Source organism: Ictidomys tridecemlineatus, chromosome 12, assembly GCF_052094955.1.
Source record: "Ictidomys tridecemlineatus isolate mIctTri1 chromosome 12, mIctTri1.hap1, whole genome shotgun sequence".
Lineage (NCBI taxonomy): Eukaryota > Metazoa > Chordata > Mammalia > Rodentia > Sciuridae > Ictidomys > Ictidomys tridecemlineatus.
Window position 1 is genome coordinate 96,601,960 of NC_135488.1, and position 14,251 is coordinate 96,616,210.

General features: G+C 34.9%; 1 protein-coding gene across 6 annotated transcripts in view; it reads right to left on the reverse strand.

Annotated features, from left to right (window-relative positions):
- Spast (spastin) overlaps positions 1 to 14,251 on the reverse strand; it is a 57,425-nt gene that overhangs the window by 26,305 nt on the left and 16,869 nt on the right. For 4 of the 6 annotated variants that reach the window (XM_078029426.1, XM_040271551.2, XM_005322471.5 and 1 more), the window contains exons 4-7: positions 7,557 to 7,652; positions 1,695 to 1,882; positions 943 to 1,076; positions 429 to 522 (exon numbers count right to left, since the gene is read on the reverse strand). In XM_078029426.1, the coding sequence (XP_077885552.1) occupies positions 429 to 522; positions 943 to 1,076; positions 1,695 to 1,882; positions 7,557 to 7,652 (512 nt within the window). The remainder of the gene's footprint in view (positions 1 to 428; positions 523 to 942; positions 1,077 to 1,694; positions 1,883 to 7,556; positions 7,653 to 14,251) is intronic. The other 2 variants (XM_040271550.2, XM_040271549.2) reach the window with 1 other exon arrangement.

The following is a 14,251-nucleotide window of genomic DNA, read 5'->3' on the forward strand; positions in this document are numbered from 1 at the left end:
GCTTTAGGCCAAGTGCAGTGTTGCATGCCTGTAATCTCAGCAATTCGGGAGGTTGAGGCAGGAGGATCCCATGTTTGAGGCCAGTCTTAGCAACTTAGTGAGGCCGGAAGCAACTTATCAAGACCCTGTCTCAAAAAAAAAAAAAAAGGGCTGGGGATGTAGCTCAATGACAAAATGCCCTGGGTTCAATCCCCAATACCAAAAAAATCGGGGGGTAGTGGGGAGGATTTGGAATTAGACACTCACATTCATTCTCTTATAATAATAACTTGCCAACATCAGTTGCTAATGATGTCTTTTTAAAAACACTAAATCAACGATTATCGTATATGTATCATTCATTCTAGCATAGCCCAAATATGTAATACAACAACAGATTTAGCAATGGGTGGTATTATAAGAAAATGACAATATAATAAAGCCCTTACCTCAGGTCTCAGAGAAGGAAGAATAACAATTTCTTGCAAGGCTTGTTTTGCCAACTCTTGACCAGCTATATCATCAAATTTAACAGCTGTTCCACTAAGAAACAATAACTCAATTAATTTCACAACAGAAATATAGATATTACAATTATGAAATATAAACTCTATGAAGACATTATTTTTAATTGTAGACAGACATGATATAAAACTCCCCAAAATTATTTTTGTTTATTTTTATGCGGCGCCAGGGTTAAACCTAGTGCTTTGCGCATGCGAAGCAAGCACTCTAACACTGAACCACAACCTGGGCCCCTATGAAGACATTTTTATGTTAACTATGAAACTACAGTTGAATTAATTAGCAAAAATTATTTTCTACATTTATAAATGAAAGCCAGCATAAACATTTAGTATGTAAATCACATAAGGTATTTACCATTTCACTTATGACACATTTTATACATAAAACTTTAATATAGAAACTGTAAAATGAAATACTATAGAAAATAAAACTTACTTGTCCACAATTTCATTCATAATAAGATTAGCAAGGTTGCTGTCCACATTCCTAAAATTCTTTAAGTCTTTCTTTTTCCGAGGAGCAGTTGTAGGGGTAGAAGGCTTATTTGTTCTATTTGTTTTCGGAGTACCCTTAAAGGATATAAAAATTTAATGTGAAAATACAATCTATCATTAATCTTAAAATTCACAGGATTCAAGGATTAAAATAGGAAAAATTATATAAAATTCCCCAAAATTATATATTTCACCCAGGGTTAAAATATATTCACTATTGAATAACATCTGGCATGAAGAGGGTTTACAAAGAAATTATCCCAAGAGATTTAGTTATTATAAAAGTAAAAGGCCCTATGACAACATAGTCATATAATTTTGATCCTTGTTAATATGTGCATAAATTAAAATAATTTTTAAAAATAAACTGATATATATAATGTACATATTTTATATGTGTGTGTGTGTGTGTGTGTGTGTGTGTGTGTGTGTGTGTAGATCACTAATTTCATTCAATACGCTGGATAAGTGAACTTAATTTAAAAAAAAAAAAGTTCAATTAGGTCCAAAAGGGGAGATAAAAAAGATTTGTTTTTTCATAGCAAGATATCTTTGCAGATTAAAAAATTATATGTTTAACTTTGTGGAAACATCAATTCTGTAAAGTAAGTACTTATAATAAACTTAAGCAAGTATAACATTAAAGTTTCTACTTGTAAAAACATAGCAGTTAAAGTTGCTGTCCTAGGATACCTTATGAGTGGCAGCTGCAGGACCAGGTCCTTGTCTTGCTCCAGAAACCATGGATAAACCACTACAACTAGGTGCTCTGTGGTGACCAGAAAGACCTGTGGATCCAGTTTTCAGAACAGTTTTTGAACGAGGCAGTGAATTACTAGCATGTGTTAGGGGATCTTTTCTTTTTGGAACAGCTCCACTTTCTATCAAGGAAAAAGCAAAACCACCATCATTAGAAAATAGTGGCTAAAAAATTTTAAAAGTATTAATAAGGACAAGTAAAAATTTGCAAAACAAAGCTAATAATATTTTTTTACATTCAGAAATATTTAAAAATAAGATTTCAATTAGAACGTATACCAAGGTGTCCTGGTTTTCAGTGGGTGAACGGGAATATTATTACTCAGTTTTTCCTTTTTTTGATGCATATTCTAATTTTTTTATATAAAGAAATGTATTTCTAAGGGGCTGGTAGAGCCCTTGCCTGGCATATGTGAGGCACTGGGTTCAATTCTCAACACCACATATAAATCAATAAAGGTCCACAACAACTAAAAAAATATTAGAAAAAAAAGGAAATATATTTCTATGAAGAAAAAAACTTAATTTGTGAGGAAAGAAAGAGGATATCAGGCAAATAAATTTCCCAAATACTTAAGAAACAAAATGCAGTAAAGTCATTAGAAATATGATATACACTAGAAAAAAATAATACTTCACTATTTTGGTTCTAAACTTTCATGACTATAAACTACTATGAAAGTTCAGCCTGTGCCCACTATAAGAACTTTCTGAATTAACTGATATTGAAAAAGTATCAATCTCATTGGCTTAGGATGCTGAGGCAGGCCAGTTCAAAGCCTGCCTCAGTAACTTATACAGGCCCTATGCAACATAGTGAGACACTGTCTCTAAATAAAATATAAAAAAAGGGCTGGGGATGTGGTCCTGGGTTCAATGGACAGTACCCCAAAGGAAGAAAAAAAGAAAGAGTATCAAGTTGTGACTTTTAACACATCAAGTATTTTATGTGAAGTACATTTATAGAAAGCCTCTGATTAAGTCAGAAGGCTACCAGTTCTTTGATACTCCCTATATGAACTATGATAGTGTTAAAATTTTACTGCTTCTAAATAATATTTTTATAGATTTATATAGCAACTGTCAGTGTTTATTAATAGCAATGTTTACTATAAATATAAACATTATATCAATGAGCAAATTAGACTGGCCAAGAGAAAAGACAAAGCCTATTTTATGTCATCAAATCCCTTAATATGGTTTAAGGAAACAAAGCACTTTAAACTAGTATAAGGAATTAGCTTATTTAAATTTATTTATTTATTTATTTTGTAGTTATAGTTGGACACAATACCTTTACTTTATTTATTTATTTTTATGTGGTGCTGAGGATCAAACCCAGGGCTTTGTACTTGCCAGGCAAGTGCTCTACCGCTGAGCCATAACCCCAACCCCAGAAATTAGCTTATTTATTTAGAGAACCAAATAGTTTATCTCAGGTAAACTGTTATAAAATCAAAAAGACTAAATAAAATTCAAATTTTTAAAAAACCTTACCTTCAGGATACCTTCAAATGAGGATCTGAACCTTAAGACTGAATTTTTAATTGGCACTATAGACTAAAATCAGGACCTCTAAGACAAGTAGAATATATATAGCATTGAGACAGTTTTAACCATGTACACAAATATTTATAATATTAGATCAACTTTGAGTCATTCATTTATATTGGGATAATCAAATCTATGAAAATCCTGAGGATCATTATAGACCTACTTCATTATCTTGAATTGTTTTTCTAAGACATAAACGTTCATGACTTTTGGAATTATTTTAGTCACCACAGGAAGTAAAACCATTCCTAACTCAAGATTTCAAGATTAGGGATCCATTTAATTAAGCTAACAAGTAGTTGGGCACAGTGGCATACCTCTGTAAACCAAGAAATTTGAGGTGGAGGGGATGAGACAGGAGGATCTCAAGTTTGAGGTTAGCCTCAGCAACTTAATGAGAACCGTGTCTCAAATTTAAAAATAAAAAGAGCTGGGGATGTAGCTCAGAGATAAAGTGCCCCTGACTTCAATCTCCAGTACCACAAAAACAAAAACAAATGTATCGAATGACCAATAAGTATAGTATACTAAATGTAGAAAAAACAAAAAATGGAAATATAGTTTGTATCTACAAAAACAGATTCAATCTACAGAAAAGAAACAGAGGACAAATATAATTTATAATAATCAGATAAATGATAAGACAACTTAATGATAAGACAACTCAAAAATCAGGGAATTTGAGAATAAAGTTTATCAAAAGGTTTTTACATAAATGTAACATTCTGAAAGGTACATTCAAGGAGCTAATTAGATATTGACTCTTGCAAAGAAGCAGGATAGCATTCCAGAAAAGGGAACAACTTAAATAAAAGCCAAGATGTCGGGGAGAGGGGGGGGGAGGAGGCAAGACCTCTTTGGAGTAGTACTAAACAGTATTTCAGATGGGGGAAAAAAAGGAAAATGAAGAATTTCTTCAGACAGAAAATATATAGTCCTGGGACTATAAATAGAAATTTCACAGTCGGACTATGAATAAAAATTTCATAGCTATATAGCAAATTTTTAATTTTAATTTTAGTAATCATACTTTCCAACTTTAGACTATCCATTATTTTCAATTCCTCTTGCAGTGCTGGGGATCAAACCCAGAGCATCATGCATACTATTCAAGTGCTCTAGCATTATACCCCCGGCCCCAAGACTTCTCATTATTGTTTCTCAAGGAACACCTATGAGAATGACAACACACTTTTCATCAAACATACCAAATATCATTAGGCAATAAGTATGTTCAAAATGTCCATGGAAAAGAAAAGCCACTTGTGTTGTAAGAATGAAGGCATTTTTTTCAGATAGAAAGACTAACAGAGTTGCTGGGTGTGGTGGTGCACACATGTAATGCCAGACACTCAGGAGGCTGAGAAAGGAAGATTACAAGTTCAAGGCCAGCCCAGACAACTAGATGAGACCCCATCTCAAAATAAAAAAGGGTTGGGGATGTAGGTCTGTGGTTAAGTGCTTGCTTAGCATGTGCAAGGCTCTGAGTTCAATCCCTCGTACTGCAAAACTAGAAAGAGATAAGGGGATTATTATTTTTCAGCATAAGCCTTTCAATATTTTTGAATCAACTATGAAGTATAATCGTTTACAAATAATGAACCGCATCCATTAAAGTAACAACTTAGAATTAAAAAAGATATATATCATTAAGATATATTAGTGAAATAGTCACTAAAAATCATGAAATAAAATGTTTCCATCCCAGCAGAAAGTTTCCTCATGTTCACTGGTACGCTATCCCTGTCACTTTCTCCGCTGGTCCAAGGCAACCATTAATTTGCTTTCTGACACTACAGGAGTCAACTGATTTAGTAATTTCTGTTGACTTAGGGTCAATATCACTGAATCATTCTGTAGACAGTCTCAATCTGTTAGGATTAAATAACACATTTTCAATTTTCATTTTAGTAACCATACTTTCCAACTTTAGACTATTCATTATTTTCAATTCCTCTTACAGTGCAGGGATAGAACCCAGAGCCTCATGCATACTAATCAAGTGCTCTACCACTGCTACCACTGACCTACAACTACACTCCCAACCCCAAGATTTCTTATTATTGTTTTTTTTTGGGGGGGGGGCGTTGTACTGGGAATTGAACGCAGGGGCACTTGACCCGAGCCACCTCCCCAGCCCTATTTTATATTTTATTGGCTTTGAACGCTCGATCCTCCTGCCTCAGTCTCCCAAGCTGCTGGGATTACAGGCATGCACCCCCGTGCCCAGAAAATATCACATTTTCTTTTAACTCTTTGTATTGATAATAAGTGCTTTACAGTGCTAAACCCAACATCTGAATCTACTCAATTTCTATTAACTATCTTTTTTGAGTAAGGGTCTTCGTTCCTTCCTTCCGTCTCTCTCCTTCCCTCCCTCCCTTTTCCTGGGCTAAGGATTGAACCCAGAGGTGCTGTACCACTGAGCTACATCCCCATCCCTTTTTATTCTGAGATAGGGTTTCACTAAGTTGCCCAGGCTGGCCTTGACCTTGTTATCCTTCTGACTCAGGAGTCATTGGGATTACAAGCGTGGACCACCACGCCTGGCACTTCCTAATTTCTTTACTTTGAATTGAAAATTGGATACTATAAATAACACATTATAGTATTGAGTAGACAGGTATGATTTCTTTCAAAAAGAGGTGAAATAAATCATTCAAGTATATAATATTCCAGAAGTGAATGATATTAATAAATTAGGCCTCAGTGAGACAGTTCATTCACTAGGGATTACTGCATATCAAATATCAACACTATATAAATTAGTTGTGAAGTTAACGTCCCTCCAATAAGAATACAGAATTAGTGGGACAGATTATTGGGATTTGAAATATAAGACAAAGTTTGATGCTTTTAAAATGAGTGCCAGGAAGAAAATATATTGCCTTTTCTTTACTTTTTCGGCATGACATAAAAATGTAAGGGGATCTAACATGTTCAATGAAGTAGAAGACAATTATGATAACATACTTACTAGTTATCATACTAGTTTTTCAAGGATAGAAAATTTTTACTGTTTATCCTGATAAAAGTATTAAGATCTCAAATATGTACTTTGGAAATTTAACTGTCTGTATGTGGTACATTCTCACATTTCTTTGTTTTAAAGTTCTTTATGAAAATGTCATGCCTTCACAGCCATGCTAAGAGAACACACAAAATACTAACATCTATACTTGAAATGGCATTTTAAATCAGACAAAGGAAAGAATGGGCAGAGGAATACAGTCACTGACTCTGTACTGGAAGACTAAACCACAGTGAGAACTCCTTAAAGGCAGAGGTAAAGTCACAAGGAAAAAGAGCTGATGACCAGCTATTTCTCTCCACAGAAATCCATTTATTCTACCTCTTCTCTATTAAAACCTTAAAAGTTGTTAATTACATATAAATAAAAAATGCAATTGTCTTACAGCCTAAGTTTTTTCTACTATAATTTGATCAAAGTAAAAAATTTTACTTTTAAAAAATTTTACTTTAGTAAAATTTAAGCCCTGGACATTAAACTATTGCTGAAAAAGTCACCAAAATAACTAGCTGAGAAGGCTGGGGGAGTAGCTGAGTGGTAGACTGCATGTTTAGCAAGCATGAAGCTCTGGGTTCCATCCCCAGCACTACAAACAAACAAACAACAAAAAGAAAAAGAAAAACCGAGCTGAAATATTAGAGCGTCTAGGAAATGAAGTTTCTCCCAATCAAACCCAACCAAACATACAAAACATTTAATCTTCTACAGGAACTGATATCTAAAAGTTCATGGAAAAAAGATTACTCCATAGTAACAATATTATTATGTTTCTCCTCAATGTGATGTTTCAAATTTTTCCTAAAATGTTCATGTATAAAATACAGAAATTCTGAAATGCAATGAAAATTGATAAAGAAAAATTAAAATCTGTCTTAAACTTTCACTAAAAATTGGTACAGCTATTCATAAAAAAATACAAAAACTTAAAAGACAATAGAAACAAGAATATTTTAAGAGAATGTATACTCATTTTATAATCTCAAAAATTGGAATTCGCAAAACGTGCAAAAAATGTTTAGAAAGGCTGTATTTTATTTTTACGTGTTCAAATACACTATCAATGACAGATATATATGTTTTCAACACATCCCTATGAAAACAAAAAACAATTCAATCTTCCAATATAAAAGCAAATCAATGTTACCAGGTTAAGTAAGACTCTAGTTTGTACACAAGCTTTTATTATTTTATGTTAGTTAACCTAAACCTACCTGACTGAAGATGTCCATTTCGGCATGTCAAGTTAGTATTGTCATTATAGACGTCCGTTTGTGACTTGGAAAATTGCAAAACTGGTTGCAGCTTCTCTATGCAATAGAGGGGGTTAAAAAAGAACAAAATAAACAAAAAGAAAAATATATAATGAAATAAAATTTGCATGTGAAAATGAAATATTATTCAAGGCGTTACAAGGTTGTTTTATGATGAAGAGTTTTTCCATTTATATAAATACTCTTCAAAAACATAATTAGTAAAAACTCAAGATATGAAAATAGCAACAGAAATCAACAGGTGAAAGGTTATGTTCAAAATATGACTTATTCAGATTTGGCAACCTGAACAGTTACATACCAGCATTACTCCCAGCAAATATTTACTGAATTATCACATACATTCAAATCAACTGTGTTGGGAAAGTATCAGATAAAAAAATGAATATGGTCTCTACCATCCATAAACTTACTAAATATAATTGGCAAATAACAATATTTTTTAAAAAGGACTAAGTAGTATAGAAGACATCACTGAAAAGGTTTTACAGGGCTGGGATTGTGGCTCAAGCGGTAGCGCGCTCGCCTGGCATGCGTGCGGCCCGGGTTCGATCCTCAGCACCACATACCAACAAAGATGTTGTGTCTGCCGAGAACTAAAAAATAAAAATATTAAAAATTCTCTCTCTCTCTTCTCTCTCTCTCTCTCTTAAAAAAAAAAAAAAAAGAAAAGGTTTTACAGAGGAAGTCAATGATAAGTTGGCTAAGATTTGAAAAGATAAAAAGAAGGGACATTTCAGGAGAGAAAAGCACTTAAAATGACACAAAAGGAAACAAAAGGAATGAGTAAGAAATGCTATATTTGGTTACATGAACTAACATTAAGTCAGACAAAAAAACAAAGGCAATAAAGCAGAGTGAAATGAGCATGCTGCAGAAGTTTGTGTTTAGTACCCAACCATTTGTTTAAACATACATGTGCAGTTGTGTATAGGAAGATTGACTCTAAAAAGGACCCTAAGAAACTGGTAATGCAGCTGCCTCTTAAGAGGGGGAATGGGTGGCTGGGGCAGAGTACAAAATGGATGCCATTCATACTTGAATTTTTTAAATTTTGTGGCATGTGTGTATATGGTATACTTATTAAATAAATCAATTCAGGATTATTTCAATCCTACCTCTACCTCAAACAGCAAAAACCCTGCAACTGTCTTGAGTCTCTAAATCTGACACCAAAAGCCCAAGAAAGTAGCAGTTTGATTTTTGGTATTCTCTACCACTGTTGCACTCTCTTTCTCATTAGTCAATCTAATATGATAGCTAATGCATACTTTGCTCCACCACTTACTAATAATACGACCATGCTTTAACCTCAGTTTTCTAAGAATTCTCAAAGATTAGATAATGTATATAATAAAGTAGGTACTCTGCTTCACCTGTAATAGAGGCTGTTTTTATCATGTTTACGTTGCTGAATAGTCCAAGTTCCCATAACAGTTCATTTTCTTTACTAGCAAGTCATTGAACACATTTAAAATTGTAGCACAGAGGGTAGAGGTTTAGTTCAGTGATAGAGCACTTACCTACCATGCACAAAACCTTGGATTTGGTCCCCAGAATACAAAAGGGGGCAGGGGAGTAGCTCATACATACTAACTCAAACTTTTATTTCTAAGGTCAGACAAGCAGGCGCCATGCTTGGTTTATGGTACAACAACACATGCCTTTGGGACAGGTTAAATAGCAGCTACCCTTTCTACACAAAGCACAAAGTACTGCACACCTTTTGTATTCTAGAACTGGCTGATACAATATACCTTGGAGCCTTTTTTTTTTTTTTTTGCTTAGCTAACAGGTAGGTCATTTGATTTTTCTTATTGAGAAAAATTATTATACTCTTTAAATTGCCATAATGAGACACAGTCCACTTGTGTTAAGAGCATAAATTAGAAAAAAAAATAGTGATCTGTATAAGTCATCTTTATCAGTTAATACTCACTTCAATTAAATGTAACAAAAAGTTCACAGACATTCATGATACAGTAAACAGTAATTAAACAGTTTCTTTTCACATTAATTGGGAACAAAAAGTCATAGAACTTGCTTTTAAGTACAAAGAGTTTATATTTATTTGTGTGGAACCATACACATACACTATAGCAGTATACTGCTACTATGGTTCTACTCCAATTCATTTCTGTTTAAAAAAAAAAAATGGTAAACAACTGGGGATGTAGCCCAGTGGTAGAGCATTTGCTTAACAGAACAAGACTCTGGGTTCAATCCCCAGCACCCCTGACTCCCCAAAAATACTGTTTCTTTTTAGAATGAATTGGTTTTACAGACTAATTGATTATTTAATTAAAACAGTGATGGGCTGGGGATGTAGCTCAATGGTGAAGTGCCTGCCTAGCATGCATGAATCCTGGGTTCTATCCCAAGTACCACAAAATAATTTTTTAAAAATAATTAATTAAAACAGTGATTCATGAACTATCCATACCCAATCCCTACATAATCATCTATTTGATATACTCTGAGGGAGAATATTAACACATAACCCTTCTTCTTAAAACCCTTAATGACTTCCAAATGCCCAGACTGCACCTCAAGCTCCTTTAGATGATAATCCAGGTCATCCGCGATCTGTCTCCATCTCCTATGCTGAGTAATCTCTACTTTATGCTCTACCAGCACCTATATTTCCCTACTCATCATGCTATTTCTTGCCCTTGAGTCTCTCTCTCTCTCTCTCTCTCTCATATATATATTTTAGTCGTTGATGGACCTTTATTTTATTTATTTATATGCAGTGCTGAGAATCGAACCCATAGTTCACACATGCTAGGCAAGTGCTCTGCCACTGAGCCATAACTCCAGCCCAACCCGTTTTTTTCTTTGTGTGTGTGTGTGTGGTACTGGGGATTGAATCCATGGCCTTGTGCATGTGAGGCAAGCACTCAACCAACTGAGCTATATCCCCAACCCTGCCCTTGAGACTTTGTTCAAGCTGCTGTTTCTTCCAGAGATGTCTTTTCTTGAGTTATTTAATAACTTTTATTTATCTTTTAATATCTGCATTTTAGATTTCACTTCTTCTAGGTTGCTTTCTCAGGTATCTGTTTTCTACCCCTATAAAGTATGTACATATGCTCATGCTACATACAGTGATGATGACTATTGTGTCTGTTTCTCCCATTATAGATCCTTAAACAGAAGAACTGCAACCAATCTACCAGCAAATTGTTCAACCTTCAAATATTATAATTCAACTACCTATTGCCATTTTTTCTTACTACATGCTGGCCCAAGCCTCCATTATTTTTGTCAGATTGTCGTAACAGTGTCCTACCTGATCTCCCTGGTTCATCCCTCAGAGTCTACATGCAACCTGACATTCAGAGCAATATTCCTAAAACTTAAGTCTTATGCCAGCTTATGCCATTTCTTTCTCCCAATTCCTTATAGCTGCTCTTCTTTTCACAGATCGTAAAAATTCAAATCTTCATGGTGGCCTATCCAAGCCCCATGTGTTATGACAGCCTCTGCCCCCATTAGTTCTCTGACCTCATCTATTTTAACACTTTACTTGTACGTACAGTGGTCTCTACTGCTTCACAAACATACCAGGTATGTTCCTTCAAGGAATGGCACGGGCTCTTATTTCTCTATAACCATTCTTCTCCTACATATCCTCCTGGGTAACTCATATCACCTTCACAAAAAAGAATACCCTGACCATCCTGTTCAAAACTAAAAACTCAAAGCACCTCCCAATCCACTCCTACTGTTTTACTTTTCCTCTATAATACTGTTTAACTTATCATTTATGTTTTCAAATACTGTCTTCTCCTGGATGGAATACAAACTCTATGGAGGTCGGATCCTTGTCTATATCCCAAATGCCTAAAACAGAGCTTACCACATAGTCATCATCAAGTATTTGCTGAGTTAACAAGTAAATTCAGTTTATATCTCTTGGCACTATACCTAGCATAGAACAGAGAGACATAAGAAAACTGATGTTTAATGAAGTGTAACCATCAGGAATATCAAAATGCTAATGCCAAATTATCTTTCTTATGCAGTTAAGCTTTACTCTAGCTTTCATTATCACTAACCTCAAGATAAATAAAGTCTCCCCACCTTTATCAGAGAGGCTGTTCCCTCTCAAACCAGTCTGTTTGGGGAACTCACAGGATCGTTCTCCCCATTCATCTGGTACCACACCTCTAGGAAAATGATTTTTAACCAGCATAGATTTTAACACAAATATGCTTTACTATGCAACTGTACAGTTTTTTGTTTATTTTACTACTTTTGTATCACCACTCCCACACCTTGTCAGTTCTTGGAAGACATTAATATGTTAATGTCTGCTTTTTCATCCACCCTCTGCAGGTTTTTTTTTTGTTGTTGTTGTTGTTATTTTTGTTTTTGTACTGGGGCTTGAACCCAGAGGTGCTTTATCACTGAGCTACATCCCCAGCCCATTTTTAAAATTTTGAGACAGGGTCTAGCTGAGTTGCTGAGGCTGGCCTCCAACTTGTGATATTCCTGATTAACACTGAATAATACTGTTGCTATTCCAACAGTGATCCTCCTGCCTCAGCCTCTAGAGTTTCTGGGATTACAGGCACGTGCCACCACACCTGGTATTTCCTCTCTATTTTTAAAGTAACATCTCTCTCATTACCTAATATGTATAAGGCTGTGGGGTTGATCCCTAACACTGCAATATGCAAGTAATATCTTTTATAAATATTTTTTTGAGAATGAAAACAGATACCCATTTCAAAACATACAAAGTATTATTTTAATAGCTAGCTTTATGTTGTATTCTTTTTGTCCTATCTTCTAATAATGCAAATAAATTACAAAGTCACATTGAAAAATAAGCATATATACAGCTGGGTGTGGTGGTTCATGCTTGCAATACTAGTTATTCATAAAGTTGAGGCAGAAAGATCTCAAGCTCAAGACCAACCTGGACAACTTAGCAAGATACTATCTCAAAATAAAAATGGCTGGGGATATAGCTCAGAGAACATGCTTAGTATATGTAAAGGTCTGGGTTTAATCCCCCAAAACAAGAAGGGGAAAAAGAGGTCTATAATTGACAATATACTTTTAATATTATACTGTATCAGAACTTTAAATAAAAGATAAAAATCAACTCATTCAATTTGAAACATGTTACAAACTGTTCTATAATCATATTTATTCTGCGTCATATATGACACTTTAAATATACTTTGAAAGGCTTCATAGCTAAAACACATATAAATTACCTACTAGAACAATTAACTATTTTACTATAACAACCTTTGATATAATATTTTATTATATACAAACACACACACGACATATGTGAATTGCAGGGGATCAAACACAGGGCCTCACACATGCTAGGCAAGCACTGTACCATTCTCCAGCCCTAACTTTTAATTATATTTGATATATAATAGCCTTTATAAAGGAAGTAAAAAGGAAAACCCTTTCAGCCACTGAAGTCAGGGAACATTATCTTGTTAGCCCTCTGTAGTGAAGGTTGGTTTTTTAACTACAGAGGAAAAAAAAAAAAAACCTACAAAATAAGTAAATAAGTACATAGACATGTAAATATTTTTCTACTAAAGCAGGGGAGGTAGACAGATTTAAAAAAAAAAGAATAAAAACCAATATTATGGGGCTGGAGGTTAGCTCAGTGGTAGAATGCTTGCTGACTTTGTGAAAGGCCCTGGGTTTGATCACCAGCACAGGTGAAAAATCCTCAACATTTTAAAAGTACTTACTATAGGTTAGGTTCCTTCAATAACACAATGGTCACAAATAGAAGGTAAATATCATCTATTAGCCTTATTTAAAAATTAGATTAAAAAAAAAGGTTCAGATATGCTAAATAACTTACCGCAACTCACAGAGGTACAAATATATAAGGTCTGCCTTCTTACCAAATAAATATCAACTATTTCCATCATACCAAGGTATAAAGAATGGTTCAGATGTGGTAGATGTTTGTTCCACTTTGTTTTAAGGCATAGATTTCCCTTTAAAATATATTTTTAAGCCAGGCATGGTGGCACATGCCTGTAATCCCAGCAGCTCAGGAGGCTGAGTCAGGAGGATCGAGAGTTCAAAGCCAGACTCAGCAATGGCGATATGCTTAGCAACTCAGGGAGATCCTGTCTCTAAATAAAATACAAAATATGGCTAGGGATGTGGCTCAGTGGTGAGTGACCCCGAGTTCAATCGCTGGTACATACGTACATACACACACACACACACACACACACACACACACACACACACGCATTTTAAACTTATACCATCAAGCCAGGTTTAGTAGCACACCTCTATAATCCCAGTGGTTCAGGAGGCTGAGGCAAAAGGATTGTCAGTTCAAACCCAGCCTCAGCAACTCATTGAGGCCCTAAGCAATTCAGCAAGGCCCCGTCTCTATATAAAATATAAAAAAAGGACTGCTGCAGCTGGGTGCAAATGTGGTGGTGCATGCCTGTAATCTCAGCAGCTTGGGAGGCTGACAGGAGGATTGCAAATTCAAAGCCAGCCTCAGCAACAGAGATGTGCTAAACATTTCAGTGAGACCCTGTCTCAAATAAAATAAAAAATAGGCTGGGGATGTGGCTTAGTGGTCAAGTATCCCTGAATTCAATCCCTAGTACCCCCGCCCC